This window comes from Ostrinia nubilalis, chromosome 11, assembly GCF_963855985.1.
Source record: "Ostrinia nubilalis chromosome 11, ilOstNubi1.1, whole genome shotgun sequence".
Lineage (NCBI taxonomy): Eukaryota > Metazoa > Arthropoda > Insecta > Lepidoptera > Crambidae > Ostrinia > Ostrinia nubilalis.
Genome location: NC_087098.1, coordinates 13,840,677 through 13,868,452, shown reverse-complemented (window position 1 = coordinate 13,868,452; position 27,776 = coordinate 13,840,677). Strand labels below are relative to the sequence as shown.

The following is a 27,776-nucleotide window of genomic DNA, read 5'->3' as shown; positions in this document are numbered from 1 at the left end:
TTTCATAGAAAATTCAAAAACGGCTGGAGTAGGTAGGTACTTAGGTAATTCGAAGAAATAAATAAAAAACAACTATCATAATAATATTTTTTAATATAATAATGTAGATAGGCTATTATCGATATAAATCAATATAACATTCATACATGTATAATAATTAACATTAAAATCAATATAATTAGTTTGTTCTTATTAAATAATTTGTTATTATAACAATAATAATTAATCGTTTTATTCCGAGAACTTAGCGATAAGGGTTAATAACAAATACTAAGTTTACCCTTAAATTATCGGTAAAAAATTACAACCCAATTAAGTTAACTGCGCACCAGGCAGCCGTGACGTCACGTTGATGGTACAGACGCGACGGGACGAACGCGGGGAGGAGTGTGGGTGAGTGCGAAGGAGAGTTACATTTCAGCGAGATAGTATATTTGTATGTCTAGGAAAAATAAATGAGAACATCTATTCTTATATCTACATAATATTATACTTCATTAGTCATCAATCAAAATCACAATAAAATTTTCTATAGAAATTTTATCACTACTTGCCCGGGGCCACTGTATAATAATTAAGCATTAATTAATTTGGTCATAATATTTGTTTTCGGCATAAAATCTCTCTTTTTACAAGCTTTTATTTACTTTTTCAATTCTAACTTTGAGAGTTATATGTATCAGTAACCAGTTCCCAAAATAATTTTATGTAATCTGAGAGAGCACTTCTCATATTTGGCGTAATTTCAGTTGCTGTATCGATGTCCACGTCAGCAAGTTGGGGTATCATGCGTTGCACCATTCTCCATATAGACATGAAATTTTGTAGATTTATTTTGAATGGAAGTATTTTCCTTACAAACGCCGGAAAAACAAAGTCAATAAACTTATCATCATCATCATCCCATATATTATTTAAGCATTGTTTAAATCTATGTATTAGGTCATCGTTGTTAGATCCAAGGGCACTGAAAAGAAGTAAACTATTGGATGTGAGTTCCGTAAATTCATCAATATTCTCTTCATTCAAATTACATTGAATACACTCAAATATATAATTTTGTATATCTAATAAATTTTCCTCAACAGCAATATTCAGGGATGTTTTGAGAATTGAAAAATTAAAACCTTCCGGAACTACTTGGTTTTCTTTCCCCTGTTGTATGAATGATTTGAAAACTATCTTTTTATTTTGCTCTGAATTTATTACATTCATAAACCCAGAATCGTTTCTTAGTTTATGATCAAAGAATGTACGGACGCCCCCACTAGCTTTGTATAGCACTATATTCATTATAAAACGCCATAGTTCTTCTATATCAGGACTACCCATTTCAGAATTCGAACTTTTAATTAGCAAATCACATATATACTCGATAGCAAAATATTCTGCAAAGACTAAATGTACAAATCTTGGAACTTTATCGATGACTGTTACTATGATACCAGTTTTTTCCTTCCCAGTGTTTATTTGTATCATGATTTTGTCTATATCGTCTAAAACACTTTCAGGTAGTAACCGTTCCAAATCGATACGGTTAAATATTGCGCACAGGGCCATTTTTTTATGGTCTTCAACAAATTTTAACCTTTGATTTTCCAAAGTCTCTTCGATAGCAGACTTGCTTGGATCCACATAGTTTTTTTGTTCAAAAAGTATTTTTTTGAATTTGATGTCAAGGAATTTCTTGAATAAATTGAACGATTCTGTGTTAATATCCCATTTATCATAACCTTGGTCTTCACTCTCATTGTATTTGATTTGGCTGTAAAAATATTCCGCTGCCATGTATAGGTGAAGTGGATTTTCTGATACTGCAGTAAGTGCACGAACATTTGACTGTCGTTCGAAAACTGGTCCATAACTAGTCAAAACTGAGTAAACATCAGCACATTTATTTTTCAAATCTCTCACTTCATCATCTGAGTAACAATTTAATGGATTTGCAGAAAATTTGTTATGAAAAAAGCTCACTAGTGTGACATAAACAGTGTACAGAGGGACACTTACCATTGTTATGTGTCGGCTTTCATCAGATAGTCTATTAAGCATATAATCGAAAAAGATGTTCAGGTTGTCTATTTCTTCTTTTTTCAAGTCCGATATTCGAAAGTGTATTTCAAAATATTTCATTAAATAAATGGTCTGTTCATGCTTCGAAAGTGGGCGAAGTGTAAATCCAGTTCTTCCCAGCTCCGTTTCTAGAACGTTTTTGATATGATTGTATGATCGTGTAGTTACCCATATGCGGTTCTGGTTTGCACCCATTCGAGGACAATTACAGGTCTTCGAAGTTGATGGTTCTGTTTTTTGTAGCAAAGATATAACGTTTTTAACATTGATCATAGGATCAAATGGTTGTAACAACTCACAATATGGTAGATGAAAGGTTCTTGTAAGATGTTTTAGTAAACATATTACTTTCTTTTCATATTGTGGACAGATTTCATCAAACCCATCAAATATCATTATTAGATTTCCCCTGTTTAAATAATCTATGAACAGGCGCAACTCAAACGAGACTAGTGGGTCCTTAATGAAACTTTCTACTTGCACATTATTTCCTGCATCCACTTTGATTTTGAACGCATTTATTTCATTTGTTCTTCTGTCGATATTCTGTGTTCCATTGTTTGTGCAAAGTTTATTTATAGCAGTCTTACAAATAAATCTTATTGCTTCTTCTTTCGATATGTTATCGTTAGGCCACTTTGAAAATTCAGACGAGTAGTCATTTAAATTTACATATAGTATCCACGAACTGAGATCAGAAAATTCATGTTCTATTTCTTTTGTCTGAATAGCGAGTTGGTTCATCAATACCGATTTACCCATACCAGGCTCTGCCACGATGAGTACCACATTTTCGTTGATATCTTTAAAAGATTTAATCATAAATTCTTCACCGCGATCTAAATTACGAGGAATGCAATATTGTTTAACCTCGTTGTATCTTATATTTGTTAAGGGATTACCTATTTCAATTTTTTCTCCTTTTATAAGCTTTAAAAGTATGTGAGAATTAATTAATCTCTTTGATTCTTCTTCTATAACTCTATTAAATTTGACTTCTTCTTCTTGAAAAATAAGAGTCCAATTTTTGGACACATCATCACTATCACAAACAGAATTTAGGTCGCAAATATTGTCGTCTTGCCAAAGGCATTCGACATTGCATTGAGATTTGACGATATCAACAATCTTTTTCTCAGTCACTAGAAAACATTTCTTTTTCTTATTTTCCTTGACAATATCAATAACTTGGCAGAGGTTTTGGGTGTTCTGCTGATTTTTTTGAAGGAATATGAAAGTGTCGAGCTCAGTTGTTTGTAGTTCCGATTTCATATCTTCAAAGTACTTATTTTCCAGAATATATTCAAAGTCCAAAAACGCAGTGTTTCCGTGGTTTTCGAAAAACTGAGCTAATTTGATAATGGTTAGAAAACCTTCAGATGCAGTGATGTTAAACACGTTTGTGTTTGGATCATTCATAAATATTTGTAACCCTAATGTATCAATAATATCGCTTTTAAATTTGAAGAGATTCTTTTTGATACTGTTTAACATAATAAAATTTAAAACAGACAATATAGGGCTATCGACTATTTCTTTTTTAGCTTTTTCATAGTATTGACACATCTTGGTTTTATAATTAGCTTTTTTATTTTTCATCCACCATTTTTGAACTTGGTCATGAAATTTTAAGAAAATTGCATGTGATTGTATTCGGAGTAATCGATTTTTGTTTTCTTGGCGCAATTGAGACTCAATTTCCATTTTTAAAATATCTTCTATTTCACTCTGTGAGCATTGATTACTTAAAACCCAATATTTATTTAAAAAATCATTTGCATTAAGTTTTTCATCTTCGGTACAATAAAAAGCAAGTTTTGGAAAGTCGTCTATGGCAATGTCAAATCTAAATTGATATATATCTAATTTATGTTCACATTGCTCTCTACATTGATCTTTACATTTCTCTTCACATTGCTCTATACATTGCTTATTTAGTTCTTCTAAAAAAAGTTTGCTATTTGCTTCCAATTCATGTGTTTTATTTTCTTTTTCTACATCGCGAAATTGATAAGTTTCTGTCTCACTGTCAAAAGTCAGCAAATTACCAACTAAACCTGCAATTCCACCTTCGTTATCAATAAATCCTTTATTAACATGTTTTTCTTCTTCTTTGTTTTTACAGAAAATATTTTTATCAATTCTGATTACATTCTTTTTTTCATATTTGGCAATATTTGCCAACATAATAATTGTCTGTACTAAATATTCTATTCTGGTTTTTTCCTTACCTTTCTTGAGTGTCAGATCGAGCTTCCCGAACGATACAGGAAGTTTGAAAGATTTTTTTTGCAATTTAAATTCCTCAATTTCAGTTTCATAACTTTTTTTATTAGTTTTATCTTTTCGTTTTTTTTCTTCACCTTTTTGGGATGGGTTATTATTTTCAAAAAATTTTTCCCTCAATAAACGCATACAGCCATCTTCATCGTCAAAGAAGCTGCTATGGAAAGTTCCTTTTCGATACTTTTCCACTAGATTTGCATTTTCAATTTCTTTTCCTGAAACCTTACTTTCCTGAATTGAAGACTGTGATGAAGTTCCTTCACCAAAATTTGTTAAGTTAGGTTTTTTTTCTTCAAGTATTTTTTGTTCAATAGCACCTACATGGATTACTTTTTGTGTCAAAAGGGCATGGTACTTTTGTACAATATTGTCCTTTTTCAACATAGTAGAATATGTTTTCTCATTGTCAGTCAAGATAAAAGCCTTTAATAATTCACCTAAAGCTTCAACGTGCTTAAATATAATTAAATTTTGAAGTAATGCTACATCGCTTATTTGAAAATTTTCGTTTGTGTTGCTAAATGTTATATTTTTACGAGAGCAAAAAAGTTTTTCGAATCGGTGGCCCCGCAAAATAGAGTTTTCTGCTTTATGTTTTCTTTCAATAATATTGTCAGAAGGCGTGAATAGTACAAAATCACAATCTACGTCCTCGTAGGAGCCTTTGAACATGATGTCATCTTTGTTACTTTTGAATTTGTTTTTGATTTGTTCATAACTCTCAAAATATTTAATAAGCTTATAATCATTGGAGTTTTTTAAATCGTCTAAAGTTATTACTTTTTTTGCTATGCCGTCTTGTTGTCTATGTTTAGCTTGCATGAAGAGCATTCTGTCCTTTGACTCTCCATATATTTTATATCTCAAGCAGACGTCATCCAGTGCTCCTACATTATTAACATTCGTACCCAAATAAAAGTACTCGATTGTCGCATCAGTAAGGCATCGAAATAATATAAGACTTAATATTTTTGATTCGTAAAACTGACCGTCGATACCACTAGCAGTGCCCTCTCTTTTGTCGAAACCTAGTTGTTTTTTACTGTGGGTAAGATTTTTGCCTTGTATTTTTCTTGAAACCTCATTCGAGACGATGTTTAATTGCCCGAATTTTGTTTGTAGTAAGGCTACTACTTCTTCATCGACTTCAGGTAATTCTTTGGCTAACTCATATGGATTTTTGTCGAGACCATTTTTCAAAGTCACGTCAGCTCCCCTGTCAAGTAAGAGTTCAACGATTTTTGAATCACTATTTTGCACAGCTATGTGCAAGGGTCTGTTATCCTTCCTTTTAGGATCAGCGGCATTAGGATTGGCTCCGCTGTCTAAATATCCGAGCACCTCTTGATATTTTTCGTCCTCGCCTTTCTTTGAGCGCAACGATGTAAAAAGATTTTCCGTGATTTGATCCATTATCGTTATTGTTCAAATTTTTTGTCAGTTTTCTAAAACAAAATAGTTTAATTAATGAAATGCAAATTCAAATCTTATCCATGTCTAAAGTAATAATTTTACAGTAAAAGTTATTATTAATCTAATGTATTAGGTATTATGGGTTAATTTTGATGTCTCAGTAATTTAATTTCAAACAACACGTCCAACTAAATTTTACAAACACAAAATAATAACCAAAATATGTAGACGATGCCGCGTTCTGATGTGATTTGCTGACATTCGGAGATTAATTTATGTGAAGTACCTATATTTTTTTTCAACCATTACCATTTAATCCACAATTTCCCTTCAGTTTTCCATAATTACTGAGTAAATTAATTAAAAATGATTCCATTTGAATTAAATCCCTATACCTCTGTTGGGAATTCAACCTTTGTCACATAAGTGCTTATTTTTGCAATAGATCGACTTTTTTCGCAGCTTTATGTACTTACAATGCTATTTTCAGTTTCATTTTCACTCACTGTCTTTCACATTGAGACGCTTCAAAACGCCTCGATAGTAAAAATCTTACATAAACAGTTCGTTCACACATAACACCCTTATTACGCTTCAATTAATGAATTAAGTATTTAGAAGGTAAGTGCACTTTATTTGGAGGCTACATAAAAATACGTTAGTGTAAAACTTACATTTGCAATGAAAGAAATTTCATGAATTCCGTAACCACATTGTATTGAAGATGATATCAGACAGTTCTTTAATCCAGCGACTGTTACGTACGAACCGATGCGCACAAATGTAAGTAATACCACAAAATACTGTATTCATAATATGTTTATCTTATCGCGGTTTATTTATGTCACAGTCAATACGCCAATCCGTTAACTGGACACAATAAATGGCCAACAGAATGATTACTTAAAATTACAGAATATTTTTTGTGCAGTAAAATTAGTAGCCTGTCCAAGAACCCGTTTTCACTATCAATCCCTAATTTTTATGTGGCCAAATTGAAAACAAAATTCATGTTGTGTTACCATAGGGGTCACTTATTAGGGATTGATGGTGAAAACGGGCATAAGACTCATCACCAGGAGGTTGACGTAGTGGATTGGCGGAAAACAAGGAATATTGATTGAGGAATGAGGATGTAGGTAAGTAGGGACCTATCTTCCATCACCGGGGAACCAGACGCAAGTTAGCGTACCATCTTTGCATTGTCGACAATCCACCAGCTCGCACTAAGCGCTTCGCTAACTCTTTTTATAATACGACCATCTAGGGACTGGCATTCACTGCCTTTCCCGACTATAATCCGGCCCTCTTTAAGGCTAGAGTGAATAGCCACTTACAGGGTAGGTATGTAGGTACCATCCTAGACTGCATTAACATCAGGTGCAGTCAAATAGCTACCTGCTTTGTTTAGCATAAACAAGGTAACCTATCAGTTTCCAATGTCCAGTTTTAAGCTTTTACAGTAACAATGATAAGACTTGGAAAGTACTTGCCTGCTAAATTGTTTATAATAATATTATATCGTTTGATGTGATAAAGAATAACAAATAAATTGATTCAAAGAACACTTAAACAGATAGGTATCATACATAAATAGTTTCTTAATCTTTGTTCCTCGGTCCCTCACTGATGAGGATCGCGACCACATTATAGTGTTCCTCCACAGACAGATAAATAGTTTGCATATCACATATGCACAAAAATACTGCCCAGTTTTTTAAAGAAATCGCGCAAAAGTAGGGCTTGTTCCGAACTGTTTTTTGCAGGATCCCGTTTAGCAGTAGGTATAGGTACATATTAACGTTCACACGAACATCCCGTTTGCAGTGTCCCGCAAAAAACCGATCCATCCGAATTTGTTATTCGAATTTCAGACACTTATAATAAGTGTATGTTGTTTACACAGTGCGGGACCCTGCATTACTGGATCCCGCAAATGGAATTCCCGTGGGATGGGAACGCACCCTAACACACTGAACTCGCCTGTAGGTATTCAGAAACGATGCTTGCTTAAGTGAAGCAGAAAATCGAACACACAGCGTTGAGTAACGCTCTGTGATTGGTTCGTGTGTCACCCTGTGCTTCCATGCGCATTGTGAGACCTCATAGTAATGTTTGTGAATATGGGCGTAAATTACCCGTTTTTTTTTTATTTAAAGTTAATTTCAGTTATGCTTAAAAATTAAAATCTATAGGTTTCTTATGTAATAAAACATAAAAAATACTTATTACATTTTTTATTAACAAGTAGGTAATAATATTATTGTATTGAAACGAATAGGTATAAAACAACTTAAGAACTATGTACCTACTTAGGTAAGTTGTTTTATCATACAATGCACTGGCTATGGTTAGGTATCAAAGGCGATAAAAACCATTATCTTCTTCTTTGATAGTAAGTTATTATTGATATTGTACCTACCTACAGTGACGGGGAATTACCTGCATAACCAATACATAAAGTCTACATCAATGATATTATATAAAAACAAAAGCAGATATGTTATAAGCGCTCGCGCTGTGAATACTCAAATACGTCCCAATTGGGACGTCTTGTGTTTAGTCTTCGTGTGGCCTGCGTCGTGCGCAATCGCGTGTACCACACCGTAAGTTCCTGTGTTCTTACCAAAATAAATAAAAAATGCCATCGTGTGTGTTTCGAAAGTGTACCAATTATGACTCTAAAGTAAACAAAATACAAGGGATCTCTTACCACATGTGATTATGCAAAATTATTTGGGTGCGTGACAGTTTATATAAGTTTATTTGATATAAATTCATTTCAATAACGTTCATATTGTATAATAAACGTATGTTATAATAACACTTGATATAATTTTTTAACATATAATGTTTACTTCATATAATAAATCATTTCTAATAATGTCATTTCAGATACCAATCAAAACGCATAAAGACATTTGATATAAACCTTACTTAATCTAAGACTCATTTGATGTAATTTTGTTTAATATAAATAATATTTCATATAACCATTACATAAAATAAATATTATTTGTTATAACGACTATTTGGTATACTCTTTAATTGATATTATTTCTGATAGATATAACTTTTAGTATGTTCTTCTTTAGCTTGACTTATAAATGACTTTAGTGACAAAAACGAATCGCCGTAAAACTGACTCCACGTAGTCTTGTCTGCCCTACCCCTAGAGTGTAATTTAGAAGCGCGTAGGCACGGAGGGGCGAGGCGGCCCGCGGGCTGAGGAGCAGGTGGCTGGAAGCGAGGCGCCGCGGCTGAGGCTGGCCGGCGAAGCCGGCCAGCAAGCCGAAGACGCGGTGTCGAGCGAAAGCCATCTGCGACGATTAGCACGCGAGGGACCGCCAGAGCCCCGCAGTGCCGGAGCCGTGACAGAAGTCTCAAGTTTTTAGTCAAATTTGCATGCTGCATGCCTGCTTGCTTGCTTGCCTGCATGCTTGCTTGCTTGCCTGCTTGCTTTCTTGCTTGCTTGCTTGCCTGCTCGCTTGCTTGCCTGCTTGCTTGCCTGCTTGCTAGCTTGCTTGCTTGCTAGCTTGCTTGCCTGCTTGCTTGCCTGCATGCTAGCTTGCTTGCTCGCTTGCTTGCTTGCTCGTTTGCTAGCTTGCTTGTTTGCTTGCTTGCTTGCTGCATGCAATGCTTATTATAACAATTGAACTTTATATAAAACTAGCGGCCGCCCGCGACTTCGTACGCGTGGATCCCGTTTTACCCCCTTTTCCCGAATTTTCTTTGCTATAAACCTCACGGAGCCCGAGACCTTTCCAACGAATGCAAAACCGTGGAAATCGGTTCGTGCGTTCTGGAGTTATAGCGTCAGGGAGGAAAACCCGACTTATTTTTATATAGTAGATCATTATTGTTATATGATTTAAGTTTTATAGGAAAAGAATTTTATCTCATTTGATTGTTCGACACTTTATTTTTATATGATTTGAATGTTATTTGTTTTAAATTTTATACATTGTAAGTTTTATAGAAAATATTCATTATATCAAACCATTTTATATCAGTTAATAGTTATTTGTCTTAAAATTATTCGTTTTAAAATTATATTATTCGTTTATTATAGTAAATAATTATTATATTAAATGATTTTATATAATTTGATGTTATATCCTCTAAGTATTATATGATATGTAGTTATATCATACATTACACACCCAAATTATTTAGTATTTATATTTTCAATTATTTATGCAAACAATCAAGACGCCATGCGCCATGTTCAAGTTATGAAAGAGAAAGCGATCTTGTTTTGACGTTAGAGCGATAAGGATGCGTGCGCTGCGGACATAGATTAGTTAGTGCAGAATCGTTAAAACTATAGCTATCTCTTTCATTTGCGTGCTATTTCGTATCTTTTGTTTCACTTATCAGTTACATTTGTCAATGTGTGCAATTTGGAATAGCTCGGCACGGATTAAAATCGTAATTTCTATGAACGTAACATATCTATAGTTCTATAATATCATTGGTCTACATAAAATTGGCAAGCCATATGCATGTGCGGGCGATGGAGCGGGCTATGCTCGGAGTTTCCCTGCGTGATCGAATGAGAAATAAGGAGATCCGCAGGAGAACCAAAGTGACTGACATAGCTCGCAGAAATGCTAAAATCAAGTGGCAGTGGGCGGGGCACATAGCTCGCAGAGACGATGGCCATTGGGGCAGAATAGTTCTCGAGTGGCGACCGCGTGCTGGAAGACGTAGCGTGAGCAGGCCCTCCACTAAGTGGATCGACGATTTAGTGAAGGTCGCGGGAAGAGCCTGGCTGCGGGCAGCGCAGGACCGATTGTTATAGAAATCCTTGAGGGCTTTGTCCAGCAGTGGACGTTATTTGGCTGAAACGAAGACGATGCATGTGCATGAAGGAGTTCACTCCAAAAACATTTACCTTGGTGGGATGTCAGATCAGCGAATCATTGGCTGATAAAATGTAACGTGTGACTGTTACCTATCACCTACTGCTATTTACCCATACTTTTTGATTAAACATCCGTGTGTAGTTTTGGGTCTGCCATCGGACGATGTATTCCTGTTCCCACGATTTTTGTTGGTAGGTATCACACACAGCTCATCATGAATCAACTACTAATACTATCTTCTTCTACCAATACCATCCTGGTGGCCACCCTCGATTTAAAAATGCTTACACCTATTAGCTAAATGGATGTTATTTTCTTTATCAAGATTTTTAGTTTTTTTTTGTGAAAATATCGTCTAAGCCATTGTTCAAGCCATGTTCAAGCCTTCTTCGTTTAGTGAAGACGAGTTAAATAGAAAACTTAAAGTAGGTGAACGAAAAAACTTAGTGCTGTCAAAGTCATTAATGTAATTTTTGTATTTCTCAACGCACATTTTTATCACGCAAAGGATTTATTGTTGGAGGATGTGAATTAAATTACTCGTAAAATGACTTATCCTGTACAAAATGAACAGAAACCAACGCAGGCTTGGTCGAATGCATCATAAGAGAAATGTGGAGAAAGATAGGCAAAACAAAGGCGTGGGAGTCGCGGAGTTTGAAGAGGTCTTGGCTCCAAAAGTTAAAGGCACCCAGATCAAGGTAGACAAGTTTACAACGAACAAGTGTTGCTATGTTGCTCCGACGCATGAGGACTTCGGCCAACTGACAGATACTACGGCACCAATTGAACAGGTTCTTAGAATTTACTAAGTACTTAGGAATAGGTATTTGCTTCGATCAACAATGCCAACTAGATCTTAAGTGCGCTCTATTTCCCGAAACGTAATTTTTACGCTGACTTGATATCTAGTTGGTAGGTATTGTTGATCGAAGGATATTTGTTACAAAGTGTAGCTTTAACTAGGTACATAATTTATGGTTCGTTTCGAATCAGTTCCGGTTTTCTACAGGTTTACACTTCGGAAAATGTGCGAAGGAATTATACGGCCTAATTCCACCAGCCCCTTTCCATCACCGGGAACCAGACGCAGGCTAGCGTACCATCCCTACATTGTCGACGTTCCATCAGCTCGCACTAAGCGTTTCGATGATTTTATAATGCGAAGAGCTAGGGACTGAGACTGAGCGGTCCGCCCCGGGTGCCAACCATCAGGGGGTGACACAAATCGCGCAGATTAGTACTCACTGACGCACATCTGCATGGCAAGTCTGCGTCTGTTTATGTCATGATACGGGGGGAGGGGGAGCGATTGTCTTTCAATCGTCGAATCGGTAGGTAACCCCCAAAATCCAAGGGGGTGCCTTAGGACTTAACCCATTTTAAAATACCTATCTAACGATACCCCACACGATGGGGTAGAAAAAAAAATCATTCCCACTTTACATGTAGGGGAGCTACTCCAAAAAAAATTTTTTTACAAAAGAAGAACGGTCACGCCCCATACAAAAAAAACCCAGACCCGACAGAAACGAGACATACCTCAGTTTTTTTGTCATGTCTTAATTAGTTAAATTATATATTTTTTATATTCGAAATCTATGTATAACACCAAAATATTACCCTTTGTTTTTGTTCAGGCGTTATACAAAAACTAATACAAAATGCCTATTTATCACCAAAATTGGTAAATGTATGTACCTAAATGTCTATTACAGCTGCTATGGAATATATCTAGGTGACTTGGAGATACAACCGGATTATACAGGGTGGTTATACATATGGAACGATAAGTGATCTCACTCGATTATTTCTAAACTATACAAGATATCGAAAAACTAGTTACTGATTCTGAAAGTGCTTCACTAGGGTTTCTGCTCGAGCTTTCTCGAACTCGAGAAAACTCGAGAAATTTGGCTTCATTCGAGACGAGAAAAAAATTACCGGAGCTCGAGAATTCTCGAGTTTCGATTTTGAAGCTTTAATATTCTTGAAAGCCTATTTTCTTAGACAAAAGTAAGTTTTTAATTATTTAATAGGTCAACGTTGCTTTAAGACTGGCCTAGTCTTTCCTTTTTTAACTGATTTGATTTGCAAGTAATGATCTTAATCGAAACTAAGTAATAATAATGTTCACCAACGAGTATGATAATTATATTATTATGTATTTTTAACTCTGCCTGATGTAAAGACTGAAAAACTTGTTAACTAGATAGTTACCTTACCTAACAGACGTTAGGTTAGGTACTCGTGCCTCCTCGTAAAGTTTATTCAAGTCGTTATCTGTAAGAAATTTAAAAATTTCTTCAAAAGTTTTTTTTATTCATAAAAAAAAACTATTTATCGTAATTTTGCTATTTGGACTTGTGTTCTTTAGAAAACAAGTGATTCAATTGTAGCTTCAGATTTTTATTGTTATTTATCCTTAAAGTACACGAGACTTTATGACTTTTGTTATGATTATTAGTAAATATTAATTATGAAAGAAGATTTTATTTTTTGTTTCTTTCCTTACCAAATAAGTGGTACTAAATTCTAATATTGATTGTTGTGCATAAAAGTAGGTATATTAAATTAAAAAAACCTGTGTTTTTATTAAATTTCAACCGATTTCAGCAGTTTTCATTAAAAGACTCGAGACTCGAGAAAACTCGAGACTTTGGCCTCGAGAATTCTCGAAACTCGAGAAAAAATATAAGTCGAGAAATCAGAAACCCTATGCTTCACGAGCTCTTTCAAATGGTACCAATAATAGGTTACAGATTATGGAAGCTGGTAACATTGAATTTTTAGATTTTGTAACTTCTCGTTTCCACCCTGTATAATCCGGCTGTATCTCCAGGTCGCCTAGATACATTCCATAGCAGCTATTTAGGTACATACATTTACCAATTTTGGTGATAAATAGGCATTTTGTATTAGTTTTTGTATGACGCCTGAACAAAAACAAAGGGTAATAATTTGGTGTTATACATAGATTTCGAATATAAAAAATATATAATTTAACTAATTAAGACATGACGAAAAAACTGAGGTGTCTCGTTTCTGTCGGGCCTGGGTCACAGATGACCGTTCTTCTTTTATTCTACCCTTTTGTCGGCGTGACTAATATGTACATACCTCCACAAAATTACAGCTCTCTAGTGCCAATAGTTTCCAAGCAAAACCTCGGACAGACAGACAGACAGACATATCGAAACTATAAGGGTTCCTTGTCAGGACTACGGAACCCTAAAAAGAATCATAAGTTAATCATGTTCATGTTTTGTTAGTTAGTAGGTACCTACGTATTTATAAAGCTAGACAGAGTTCAATTCATAATGTGCGTGTTATTATAAACAATTTGTATTGTGGATGCTACCGGTAAAACCCACAATAATTAACAGTTCAAAGTTGGCAGTTTATCAGTACATTTTCATTGGTCGTTGACTCGGCCGAGGCGAGAAACTTACATACCTACCAACTATTTGAGTATGTAGGTAACTAATTGTAGCTAGCTGGTCTGTCTGGCGGTCCAATTTTCTGTTTAAAGACCTAACAGCCTCGCTGTTTGCTAACCTAAGTAGGTAATTTGATGAATTGAGGATGAAGGGAAGCGATCTACGATGTCAGCCTGATGCGGTCCACTGCTGGACAAAGGCTTCGCTCACGGGTTTCCATGGTCGGTCCTGCGTTGCCCGCATCCAGTGGCCTAATTCACGTATTTTGACACAGTCAAAATCTCGTTGACGTTTAGAAGTCGCCCTATTGAAAAACAGTTCTGGATCCGTATTCACAAGGGTCATTTCGATAGAACGATTAATCGATAGGATCGCAAGTATCGCAACTGAGCGATTTGTTGTCGTTGAAGTTTTGTTACGTGAATAAGGCTACAGGTGCTTCCTGCGACCTTCTTTGGTCCACTGAGTGCGATAGAAGTAGGCCTAATGTTAGATGTGCAATCCAGGGTTATTGCAAATAAACAGTTTCGGGATGATGAGAATATTTAGCCTCAAATTGATGACTAACGAAAACACAACTTCAGTTAATACCTAGTAATACCTACTTATCAATCGGCCGACCACCGCAGGCAAGCTGGGCACCACTGATATGTAATCATTGCTAATAATAGTACTGGCGAGCGAGTCGCGACAATCCTACCAGATAAGTACAATGCTATACAATGTAACCTTGTTGGTGATCAAATAAATAAGGAGGAATAAATAAGGACGGACTTGCTAAAACCCGTTCCTAAAGAGTAGGTACCTAGCTTACTTTTTGCATTGATCCAGCATGACAAATTATGGCTTAAAATACCTAAGTAAGTTAAACGTTACGTTAAACACAGAGTAAGCTAAAAAAAGCTGTAGAGCTGAACGTAACATTCATTTTAGTCTGGTTTAAGTATTTATGAAATACTAGCTTTCCGCCCGCGGCTTCGCCCGCGTGGAATTTTGTCTGTCACAGAAAAACTTTATCGCGCGCGTCCCTGTTTCAAAAACCGGGATAAAAACTATCCTATGTTCTTTCCCGGGACTCAAACTATCTCTATGCCAAATTTCATCAAAATCGGTTGCGAGGTTTAAGCGGGAAAGCGTAACAGACAGACAGACAGACAGACAGACAGACAGACAGACAGACAGACAGAGTTACTTTCGCATTTATAATATTAGTTGGGATGGGATTACTATAGGCTAGCATATTATGGTTAGCCAGTCTGAAAATGATACTTTGGTACTCAGCTTCATTTCTTGAAAAATTGGCGCTGTCAATACCTATAGGGTCTACTGTCACATACGTGGCCACAAACAAATTCCTCCTCCTTTTTTGAAGTCGGTTAAATCGTCGCTTGCCTCTATTTAACTGACGTATCTGACATTTTTTTCGAAACTGAGTTATCTACACCTAGGGCATGCATTATTCGTTCGATATTGGTATTCGAATATTTCGAATACTAAAATTTATGGTATTCGAATACTTCGAATAAAACGATTTTTTCGAATACTGCTATTTTCAATATAATGTAAATTAAAACAAACACTTTTTTGTCCATAATCATTTTAATAAGGATCAATTTGCTTAATACAATCATCTAACTTCAATAACTACTTGAAAAATAAATCGAAGGTATTCGAAAAAAATACTGTTCAAACGAATGAAGCCCCACATCGGTGATCTGATACCTCAAACACAAATTTGGTTTGCGGGAAAGAGACTCCACAACTGAACAGGTCCACAGAACCATAAACATCATCTCAGAAGCACTAGAAAAAAACGATACTGCTCAGCTGCGTTCTTGGACATAAGTCAAGCCTTCGACAAGGTCTGGCATAAAGGGCTCTTGTACAAACTGAAACAGAACCTCCCATGTACGTTCTACGAAATATTTAGGTCGTATTTGAAAGACAGATGCTTTGAAGTCAGATCTGGAGACTCTTGTTCTGCCCTATGCAACATAACGTCCGGTATACCCCAGAGTAGTGTCTTGGGGCCCGTGCTATACCTATTGTTTACCGCAGACCTGCCAACAACTGCACATACATTCACAGGAACCTTTTCTGATGACACGGTAACAATGGCAACACACGACGATCCAGTTACGGCCTCACTCTATCTCCAGGAAAGCCTGACGGAAATGGAGAAATGGTACCATTCATGGCATATTAAAGCGAACGGGGAAAAATCTATGCATGTTCATGTAACCTTCACTCTCAGAAGAAACTCCTGCCCATCGGTTAAACTTAATGGTATCCAAATACCTCAGGCTGAGCCGCTGAGGACGTTAGGTATCTGGGCTTGCACTTGGACCGCAGGCTAACCTGGAGAAAGCATGGACAAAGAGGAAGCACCTAGATGTCAAACTAAGAAACATGATGTGGCTTGTCGGAGTCCAGTCACAGCTGAACTGAACACTAGTAGCAAAATGATGGTCTACAAAACTATCCTTAAACCTATCTGGACCTACGAGATACAGCTGTGGGGAACAGCTGCCAACTCCAATCTCGACATAATCGAGCGCTTCCAGACAAAAGCTATACGTTTGATTTACCAAATCCCGTGGTATATCAGCAACAGGCTCATCTATCAGGATCAGGACTTGCCATTGCCCACAGTCAGAGAGGAAATAAAGAGCCACACACTCCGCTACAAGGATATCAAATCAGGATTTCAAATCATCCAAACTCATCAGTTCAACAACTCATGACCATTGAAGGCTTCCTATTCAGCAGACTGCAAAGAGCTAGTGTCAGGAATCTCCTTAGTAGATTCCAGGACAGTTGAGAAACCATTGAGGGCAACTGAGTCACTGGACTCCTGCTGATTTACTGCGAACAAAAAATCTCATTACAACAGGAGATAACTACACCATAACACTAGCACCATCGGAAACCATAATTATGCCTGGCACTTTAACCTTTTTCGCGAATATTGGTTGGCACTTGAAGGGATATCTGCGATAGCGCGCACTTGTCCATTCATCTAACCTTACCGCTAACTTTTTTCCTGCAGTTTTAATAGTTTTAAGTTTTATTAAGTAGTTTGCGGTCAGATATTTTTACAAGTTTTTAATAGGAAAGTCGAATTCGCATTGTTCGAAAAAACCGAATAATTATATAGATGCTATTCGAATAGTAAATGTGGCGAATATCCGAATAATATGGATATCCGGATATCCGAATTGCATGCCCTATCTACACCATCTTAATCAATTTCGCAAGACGAATCGATCTGTCTAATCGCCTGAAAATTTTGCAAAATGTCAGTTACGTCAGTTAGAGGCAAGCGACGAAATATGAATTGGTTCCTGACTGGGATCAGAGTGTAAATTTCATTTATTTTCCAGTACCAGAATATCCTTCAAGAGCAGTACGGGTTTGACCCGTTAAGCCCGCTCATTCCGGAAACCATAAACCAACTGAAGGAACTACGGAAAGTGTTGTGCAACACTTCACCGAAAGTAAATAGTTCGCAATATACGTCGGACAAAAAAGTATCAGCGCCAGACTTCGAAGAAACCACAGAGGGATCCCAGTGGCAAAATATCGATAATGCTGATGAAATTGATAAGTACATAAGCCAAGATAAAGGTGAGCGAGAGTCAATAGTCTACGTGATAAGATAAAGGTTTATAGATACAAGTCCTGGAATCGTTTTGCATAAAACTTTGTTTGCTTTGTTTGGCAATATTTTTTATCGATTAAAATAACTTATATTTCTTTTCAATGACTTAATTATTTGTATTATTCTTAATTTTCTCTCACATGACTTAAATGGATTTTACAGATAAATTGGACTCCGGCCTGTACCTCGCAGAAAACATCCACATCAGTGAAATTCCGAGAATCAAAATTATCGCGAAAAAGTTTTCTCGATTCAAAAAGAACAATGTCGAGTTGAGAAAACTCGATGAGAAGGTGGTTTGCGTGGAATATGACGTATACCTAGGAGATTGTCTGCAGCCCAGGGAGAAACTCCGAGCATTCTTTTCTATTAAACCTACGTACGGAAATGAAAATCAAGGTGAAGGTAAATGCACGTGCACCTATGCGCTACGTCTACGCGTTTTGGCACCCACATTTTTTTCTAATTAACTTGACATATCGATTTCATTAGGTAGGAAAGGAAGTAGATCCTCAGAAGTTTTGTCACACTGGACAATTTTGTTCATAACATTATGATGTGGCTGTGTTCACTTTGACCTGACCGCAGATCGCTCCAGTGTGACAAATCCTTTACTTCACATCTTTGGTAAAAGAATTGACCTTAATCGGTAACATTATATTTCCAGAAAGCGTAACTTTCAGCCAATTGCCCAAAAAAGTTAAGAACAACTTCAACATCTCCAACGAAGACCTTAAAAAACTTAACGAGAAAGAGATAGAAATTATAGATGGTAAGATCACAGAAAACAAGACCTATCTGGAGGACCTCAAGAGAATCCTGAGGAGGAAGCAAGCGATTTACGCCAAGAAGAATAAAACTACATTGGATTTGATGTCGCTGTATGAAATGGCGAAGAGAGAAAGCCCTCCTCTAGATGATGAGTTCTCCAACACAAATTTTCTATCAAAAGCAGAATTGCAAGAGATGAAGGATTTGATACTGAGAAAATGCGCGTCTAGCGTTCATGGCGTTAGTAGAAGGACCGTGAAGAAGTCCCCTGAAGAATCTAACGATATGGGGGTCATATCGCAAAGCATCATGGCAGAGGTGTGGCGGGAAAGCAACATAGAATATAAATAAATTGCGTGTTTTCTGTTTCAGTATGTTTAATTTTTGATAACAAAATGAGAAACAATTTAACGATAAGTATAATCACATTCATTGAGCTACCTTATTGATTATATTGATGGAAAATATGCTATGTTTAGATTGTGTCGTCGTCAATAGCACAATAGTTTCCGAATATTTTTTTAATGAACTACAGATCTCCAAAAAATACAATAAAGTTAAATGGCACATTTATTTACATAGAGCTACAGCTTTTATCATAATATTAACAAGTATCAAAAATACATAGACTATATAAATTTATGCTTATTTACCTATAAAATGTATTCATTGTTCCGACACTTTAATGTATGGACGACGGAAACTTATTCTTGGACATTATACCTACATTAAGGCCCAGAACATACGATGAAACGCAACTGCAACGAAACTGCTACTTTCTGATGATTCTGATGAATGAAACTGAAAGTTTCAAACTGGTCGCGTCATGTGTGGTCTCTCAACGGACGCTATGGCAGAAACTTAGATGCAACACAAAAGTAACTAGCAGTTGCAGTTTCGTTGCAGTTGCGTTTCACCGTCTGTTCTGGGCCTAATTGTGTTTATTGCGTCATTGTTTGTATCTGACGTTAAACACAAGTTTGAAGTGCCGTCATCTGTCCATCCATTGCTGTGGATCAGTTAATCTCGGTTCAAAGACTCGTGGCAGGCAGGCGGTGTAATAATAAAACAGTGCATATCACGTTTTCTCTCGTCGCACTCACACTGGTTATGGATGACGTCACACAGGCAGGCATAGAAAAACGCCGAAACGCCGGTAGTTTTATATAATAAATAGCAGCTGCCTGCGACTTCGTACGCGTGGACTCCGTTTTACCTCTTAGGGGTTGAATTTTGCAAAATTCCGTCTTAGACGTTCTAAAAGGAATCCCCATGCAAAATTTGAGACTCCTAGCACAAAATATTGTGCTCCTAGCGCTTATAGTTTCTGTGATTTCGTGATGAGTGAGTGAGTCAGTCAGTGACCTTTCGCTTTTGTGCCTTGATCACACGTACCGAGCAAACGGGCGAGACAGTGCTCTCGGCCGAGTACTCGGTGTGTATGAACATTACGCTGAGTGCTCGGCCGAGCGCTCGAGTATGTGACTCGCTCACCCAACTGTCTCGACCGAGTAACATTTTACTGTCTCGCCAGTTTACTCGGTACGTGTGATCAAGGCTTTATAGATATTGGCGAGTGTCAAAAATTACTTATGGCCCCGCCTGCCACGGATCTTTGCGTCAAGTATAGTGGAGCGATCTGATCTCTAAATATCTAAAACTTTAGCTAGTCACTTACATCTTTGGTTTTAGTAACAAAATCTTGATTTTTGTCGTCTATGTAAAGGACAAAAAAAAATCGATAAATGAAAAATAAAAATACAATTGGGCACTTAACTTGAAAATGAATGTTGGATTGTGGATGTGCCAAGAGAATCGCTCCCCATGTGGCTGAAATGATGCGTCCGTACTTAAAGTTGTCCGTTTTCACTTGTCTCCGGGTTGTGCGCGGGATCTAACCCCAGTTTCTTCATCTCCACTGCCATTTCAAAGAGATAGTCAAAGCACTCGGTCCTGTAACAGGTAACATACAACTTGCTTTTCAATTCAGTTCGGTTTTGGCAAAAATTACATAAGTGAGTGACCGGGAAGCTACATAGCATTTTTCGTGAAAAATACCTCAATGCCTCAATACGAAAGTATATAAACCAGTGATGACATACCGTTCCTTAAATTTCAACACCGCGAAACTACATTTTCGTAACTTTACAGGAGAAAAGAAAAAAATTCTTGTTTATAATAAACTAGCGGCCGCCCGCGATTTCGTACGCGTGGATCCCGTTTTACCCCCTTCATCTATCTTACGCGGTTTAGATTTTTTCATACAAAAGGATATTCCCGCTAATTCCCGTTCCCGTGGGAATTTTGCAATATCCTGTTGTAACTAAGCTTTAAGTTTACTAAGGTACCTGCATGCCAAATTTCAAGCGTCTAACCTAAGCGGTTTAGATTTTTCATACAAAAGGATTTTCCCGCTAATTCCCGTTCCCGTGGGAATTCCTAAGTATACTATAACCTGCCCAGGAGTATAAAGAATAATTGTACCAAGTTTCGTTAAAATACGTCGAGTAGTTTTTGTTTCTATAAGGAACATACAAACAGACAAAATTTTTACTGATTGCATTTTTGGCATCAGTATCGATCACTAATCACCCCCTAATAGTTATTTTGAAAATATATTTCATGTACAGAATTGACCTCTCTACGGATTTATTGTAAGTATAAATAAACAAGAATGTGACTTCTTTTAAAGGTAAAGTTACGAAAATGCAGTTTCGCGGTGTTGAAGTATAAGGGACGATACGGCTCCGAAACGTGGCCTCTCACTATAGGCCTCATAAAGAAGCTCAAAATTGCACAGCGTACTATGGAAATAGTGCTCGTTGTTTCTTTACGAGAACGAATCAGAAATGAGGAGATCCGTAAACGAACTATAGTCGCTGACATAGCCCGACGGATTAGCAAGCTGAAGTGGCAATGGGCAGGGCATATTATAAAGTATGCAGAACTGAACACCGTAATAGCAGCATGGTTGTGGAGCGGAGGCCACATACTGGAAAACGCAGCGTGAGATGTCCACCCACAAGGTGGATCGACGTGATAAAGGTAAGTAGCACTCAGTAGCAGGAAAGCGCTGGACGCAGGCCGCTACCAACCGTGCGATGTGAAAGTCATTGGGGGAGGCCTATGTTCAGCAGTGGACGTCCTGTGGCTGAAATGATGATGATGCGCGACTATGCTTACATGGTTATTAAAATTTCTCAGCGAATAGGCACTTCTCAAATTAAATTTTAAATCAACAACTTGAAAAATCGAACTGCCTAAGGCGGGACTCGAACCCACGACCTTCCGCTTGCCGGGCGACTGAGCTACTTAGACACTGGATATACCTGTCGAAATTTTCAAGTGTAATACGCTACGCGAGCAAACGGGCGAGACAGTGCTCTCGGCCGAGTACTCGGTGTGTATGAACATTATGCTATGATTCTGCTCCATACTGATGTCTGGAGCCTTTAATGGATGGTATTGTTTGTTTACACATACAATCTCACTATTTTGTTGCAATTTCTTACAAAACTTTGCGCGCAAAAAGCAAATCTAGTATGAAAATCATCAAACTTCTAATGCTCGTAACTCAGTTCAGACTGAGTTTAGAGGTATACATGCCATAGTAAGTTTGGTTTATTACACTATTTTGTAATCAAAAAACAAAGTTTGGTCGATGGCCGCGCGAAAAAAAGAAGACGCCAATTTCCGGCATTGTCTTTTATGCTTACATGGTCTTCGCTTGCTGCCACGTGTCACCCCACACATAGACGCCGTGTCTCCGCACCAGTACCGCGCTAGTACCTCGGTACCGTTGTAAGGCGTCGCCCAAGCTGCCGGCTAGGTCTCGCTCGAAGGGCGTGTTTTCAATTATTGGCACCACGAGTTTCTCGTCGTAACGGAGGTAGCGACCGAGTTGCGCGTCCTTTATTCCCTATAACCACAGAATTGTAAATTTCAAATTTGTCTAATTACTATGAAAACAGCCTATAAGCCACTCGCTCAAATGTTAAATGTGTCCTATCCCGTACAAAACATGTTTTCGAATTGTACCTATTCATGCTCGCCGCCGCGCCGCGCAGTGACTTACTGGATGGCTTGTATTTTATTTGCACCTACCTACTTTATAAAAATAAAAAATCACTTTTAATAGAACTGCTACGCTAAATCGTTTTTGTATTGTTTATTATTATTAAGACAAATTAATGTTTCTCTGTAAGTGATTGCATTGTAATCTTTTTGAGAAATAAATATCTTTAACCATAAATGTAATTGCGGCCGCCGGCCGTTGAGTTCATAAAGTTAAGTATACATATAGTAGGTAACTACCTTGATCATCTCTTGGTGCGTTATGGTGAACTCCTTGTCATAGAGTAGTGTGCAGCGTACGGCGTGCGGCGAATGCGTGTGGATGACGGCGCCCGCGCCTCGCTCGCGATACGCCAGCATAAAGAGAGGCGTGCACTGACTTTTCTTTAGCCTGGAAACAATTTAATGAGGGTTTTCGCGATTGAAAAATCCGCCAGATGGCAATACGTAGACGCGAGGTCCAAATGCTGCGTGATTGGTGGATATTGGTATATATTTTTTTACCAATTCTGCATTCTACAGGGTGTTAGGTAAATGGGTATATGAGCCGACACTAACCCATGTTAACGTGGGCATATAAATGATATGGTGAAGTCAGAAATTTGATATCATCATTTGAATTTTTTTAATTTTCATACAACATAAATTTTATAAAATCCGATTTGTATGAAAATTTAAATTTTTAAAATGAAGATATTAATAGAAAATAAAATGAAGATGATAATTTTCTGACTTCACCATACCATTTATATGCCCAACGTTAACATGGACTAGTGTCGGCTCATATACCCATTTACCTAACACCCTGTAGAATGCAGAACTGGTTAAAAAAGCAAGAATTTGAATTAGTCAGTTAACTTATCAAAAAATACTCGAGACGTATTTTTCACTTTTTCAAACTAATGAAAATTGAAAGAGATAAAGGGCGCCAAGTTCAAAGAATGCCCGTGACGTCAAGGCTTGCTCAAAAGTGTAACACTTTGTGACGTCACGCGGAACTTCAACGCATCATAACTTCGTAATTACCTACGTACTTGTTTGATTAACAAATAAAAGTATCATGTCCAATATTTTTTTATGTCATTGATTTTTTAGGAAACTAGCCTTTATCTTTCTATTCGGTAACAACATAAGACTTTGCAATAAACTATTGACTAACTTTTTCTCTGCTGGTGGTAGCTCCAAATCTTCGTCGTTGATTGTCTGCACAAATAAATCATCACATTTCATGCGTTCTTTCTGTACTCCAGACGGTGCGATGTAAATCTTATCACTGCAAAATTAAAATTAAATTATTATCAAGGTATCATATTTCTAGAGAAAGAGACAAGCTTCATTTGAATTGTTTACATTCCTCGGTACGCCATGTCTAAACTTTAAACATGAATTTGACATTGTTTAGTCCAGGGCAGGGTTCGAAATTATCAAGATAATTACGCTTCATGATAATTATCAACAGTTTAAGTAAGGCGGCCAACTTTATAATAAGTCAATGCGGGACACCCACCCCTATCCACAATAAGACTTAGGATTTGTTGGAATTGTTAATGGTGTACTTAAATTAGAAACAAACAATACTACTACCGAATTAACATTTATTTTTAAAATCATATTTTTCACATGAGTGGCATTTTTTAATAGGTCTGGGTTTTGGTTCAGAATGTCCAAAAAGTTTTCACAGCTGCCCCATATTGAATTTTATAATTAGCATTGCACGTAATGTTTCTACTTTTAGTGACGACTTTTCGGATGTCCATAAGCTGTTCATTAAGGAAAAAACTCGTTCCGTAGGAGCGTTTGTTCCTGGCAAACAGAGTAGGTACTGGACGATGGCTAGGCAAAAGTCATTTGTATTTTGATGTGGAACACTTTTGTGCGAGCAAAACGATGGGAAACGAGGAATGCGGGACATACGGGACGCCTCGGACGATTTGCGGGACTATTTTATTAAATATTGCAATGCGGAATTGCAACTGTCATTACGGGACGGTCCCGCAGAATGCGGGACGGTTGGCCGCCTTAAGTTTAAGATACATTTGTCATATTGTTTTAAATAAATGTTACTTTCATGTTTTTGGTTGCTGATTCTTGTCAAGTTATCCATCGCTAGTCGCATCAAGGTTGGAAAATAGATAATTATTTTGACGCTAGATGACTAGTGATCATTGTGGAGCTAAATAGATAGGTTTTATAACTATCTATGTTGATTAACGCCCACCACTAGACGCAAGTGCGGAAATACACGTTCAAAAACTTCGATAACAGTTAATTTTCACGAGCGCATTTTTTTGTTATTATCAACCGATAATTATCCACCTGTTATTATCACGATAATTATCTTGATAATTATCATTGATAATTATCCTTTCGAACCCTGGTCCAGGGCCTTCCTAACTATGCATTACGGTACCATCCAACAGATATTACTTATCCTTTGGCCAAAGTTTCCTGTATAGTATAATTTTGGGATGCCCAGCATACTATTTATGCAACAAAAAGCAGCTTTATACATTTCTCTATTAACAGCCAAGAATCTATTCGTCTGATTCGTAGTGCCTGAAGCACCAAATACCTAATTGTTTTACTAGGACAAAACGGGTATGATAGTCATGAAATGGCCTGAAGACTGGACCGCTGGATAGAATAGAAACGACAACAAAAGCAGATTTAGATTTGTAGCTAAGAGACAAGTATCAAGACAGGTACTTAAGTAACAGGGTTCGAAAGGATAATTATCAATGATAATTATCACGATAATTATCTTGATAATAACAAAAAAATGCATTCGTAAAAGTGAACTGTATTCGAAGTTTTCAAACTCGTGTGGACTGTGGTGGACGTTATTTAACATAGATAGTTCTAAAACCTATCTATTTAGCTCCATAACGATCACTCGTTAACTAGCGTCAAAATATTTATCTATTTTTCACAACGCTTCATGCGACTAGCGATGGATAACTTAACAACAATCAGTAACCAAAAACATAACGCAATATTCTCAATGTAACATCACAATTTCTTATGAAACAATATAAATGTATCTTACACTGTTGATAATTATCCGATAATTATCTGATAATTATCACGAAACGTAATTATCTTGATAATTTCGAACCCTGTTAAGTAAGTTATAACAACAAAAAATAATAGCATCAAAATAATGGTGTAATTATGATTCAGTAACTGCACAAGGCTAACTTCTTGTATTGCATTGCCTCAGTAAAAATTATGAGTCTTCTAACAACTTGGCCCACTTTTAGCTTGGTATACGGGCCAAGCTTCTGGATTGAATTTTTAAATATTATTTCTTCTGGCAACTGGGCCCACTCTAAGATTGTAGAGTACAATTCTATTGATTTAGTATTTAATTAATAATAAAATGTTGAGTAATGACAACACTAAACATTAATTTATGGTTTAGAGTTTAAAAAAGCTAGCTCTATGTCTATGGTCTCTCATGTCTATGGTCTCTCTGTGGAAAAATGGCCGACTGAAAAGTTTTGTTTTGATGTGCTCCGTTGTAATAATTATATTTTGCATGTGTAAGATTGCAATAAACAATCAAGTTGAAGATAATCATGGCGCTTTATTAATTAAACCCCATAACAACAATATAAAACATTGAAGGTGGGCCCAGTTGCTGGATAAATATTAAAAATTCAATCCGCCAAAAGCAACTTAGCCAATGAACCTAACTAAAAGTATGCCAAAATGCAAAGACTCAAATTATTATAGGGGGGTGTTTATGAAATAGATCAACATACCCTTCTTTAATTGATATGCCTCCTCCAGTGCCTGTAACCCATCCGAGGTGATAGAACTGTCTGCACAACTCCGGAATCAAATTTCTCGGGTGCTCCTGTGATTCAAAACAGTTAATTGTACAGTATTTCATTCAAATAATTATTATACAAATGCAGAAGAGAAGCATGTTTTGTAGTATAATTTAACTTTTTTTCTCTTATGGCAAAAGACATTAATGAGGAGCTAGATTTTTTTTATTTACTATATCCTACACACAAGATTATACCAAGCCTGGTCCTTTGAAATAGTGCCCAAAAGGCTAAGATATAAATGTGAAAGTTTGTAAGAATGGATGTATGGATGTTTGTTACTCTTTTACCATACCCGGATGAGATAGCAGATATCACGCTCCAAAGAATCTGGAAATTTATAGACCCAACGGGACTAAGCAGTGAACTCTAAAGACAAGGGCTGCCGCAATAGATCAAACCTGGTCGAGCTGGCGCAAATGAAGGCCCAAAAAAAAAAAAAAAGTATATAAGTAGTATATCCGTTAAGCTAGCACCCATAACACAAGCATTAAGTTGCTTACTTTGGGGCTAGCTGGCGCTGTGTGATAAAAAAAAAAAAAAAAAAAAAAAAACCAATAAAAATAATAAATACTCTTATACAAAATACTTACTTGAAAAGCACAATAAGAGTAAAATGATGCAATTACTTACATATTATTATGTTTTTAAAGCATGTTTAATATTATTTAATAAAATTCTTTAACTCAGCTCACTTCTGACCATGCTCCGGGCTGGTATGTTCTAAAACCATTTACGGGCATTGCGAAGTGAATGGTTTTACATAAGTGTTTGTGATAAATCTGATGAGATTGTAGGTTCATTCTGAAGAAATCGGCATGTATCTAAAATTGCCGCTTTTTGCATTGTAATGTATGTGGGATCTTATTATTATTATTATTCTGTTTAGTGGCTTCAATAGTACGTATTTGAAGCCCACTGGTAAGCTAATGTAGAGTGTATAAAGAGATATTGTGGTTCTATTATACGATGTTTAAGAAAACTTCCAAGGTAGATATTTATTTACTTACTGGTCCAAGGTCTGACATGTTTAAAAGAAAATCGAAGGGCACTTTTAGTACTTTGGAATTATGGTTTAAGAAATGAAAATGTAAATTAAAAACTATTAAAATAATGCTTATCGCGAAATTCTTATCAGTTTTCCTGTTTTGTTGTTTCTATAAAAATATTTTACCGAATGTCAAATGGCTGTCAAAAGTTCTATTTTAACGTTCAACTGTTTCTCATCGAGCTAGAACTGGATTAATGGAGAGGTCATAATATTTTTTGATGAAACGATTTTATTTTTAGTTTTATTCATAGAGGTGTTATTGTTAATAATTATATTTGGTTAGGTAGGTAATTACTCCCCACGCTG

At 36.6% G+C, this 27,776-nt stretch overlaps 2 protein-coding genes and 1 long non-coding RNA gene across 3 annotated transcripts; 1 reads left to right on the top strand and 2 right to left on the bottom strand.

Annotated features, from left to right (window-relative positions):
- Nucleotides 1-75: 75 nt before the first annotated feature.
- LOC135076366 (uncharacterized) lies at nucleotides 76-7,489 on the bottom strand. Its single transcript, XR_010258245.1, has 2 exons — nucleotides 6,447-7,489; nucleotides 76-5,804 (listed from the first exon to the last, which is right to left on the bottom strand). It is a non-coding gene; the product is annotated as an uncharacterized LOC135076366 (long non-coding RNA).
- Nucleotides 7,490-11,068: 3,579 nt separating this feature from the next.
- On the top strand, nucleotides 11,069-18,881 carry LOC135076348 (uncharacterized). Its single transcript, XM_063970841.1, has 4 exons — nucleotides 11,069-11,434; nucleotides 17,464-17,707; nucleotides 17,904-18,146; nucleotides 18,409-18,881. The coding sequence occupies exons 1-4, from the start codon at nucleotides 11,207-11,209 to the stop codon at nucleotides 18,861-18,863; spliced, it is 1,170 nt and encodes a 389-aa protein (XP_063826911.1). The 5' UTR covers nucleotides 11,069-11,206; the 3' UTR covers nucleotides 18,864-18,881.
- On the bottom strand, nucleotides 18,872-27,580 carry LOC135076356 (probable methylthioribulose-1-phosphate dehydratase). Its single transcript, XM_063970851.1, has 6 exons — nucleotides 27,430-27,580; nucleotides 26,351-26,445; nucleotides 23,746-23,859; nucleotides 22,827-22,977; nucleotides 22,229-22,431; nucleotides 18,872-20,465 (listed from the first exon to the last, which is right to left on the bottom strand). The coding sequence occupies exons 1-6, from the start codon at nucleotides 27,445-27,447 to the stop codon at nucleotides 20,363-20,365; spliced, it is 684 nt and encodes a 227-aa protein (XP_063826921.1). The 5' UTR covers nucleotides 27,448-27,580; the 3' UTR covers nucleotides 18,872-20,362.
- Between the last annotated feature and the right edge of the window lie 196 nt (nucleotides 27,581-27,776).

Coding starts and splice junctions, on each gene's coding strand:
- LOC135076348 (XM_063970841.1), top strand. CDS start 11,207: ATGAACAGAAACCAACGCAGGCTTGGTCGAATGCATCATAAGAGAAAT. Junction 11,435..17,463: donor CTACGGCACCAATTGAACAG/GTTCTTAGAATT, acceptor TTTATTTTCCAG/TACCAGAATATCCTTCAAGA. Junction 18,147..18,408: donor AAATGAAAATCAAGGTGAAG/GTAAATGCACGT, acceptor TTATATTTCCAG/AAAGCGTAACTTTCAGCCAA.
- LOC135076356 (XM_063970851.1), bottom strand. Junction 23,860..26,350: donor GGCATATCAATTAAAGAAGG/GTATGTTGATCT, acceptor TTAATTTTGCAG/TGATAAGATTTACATCGCAC. Junction 22,978..23,745: donor CTACCACCAGCAGAGAAAAA/GTTAGTCAATAG, acceptor AATTGTTTCCAG/GCTAAAGAAAAGTCAGTGCA.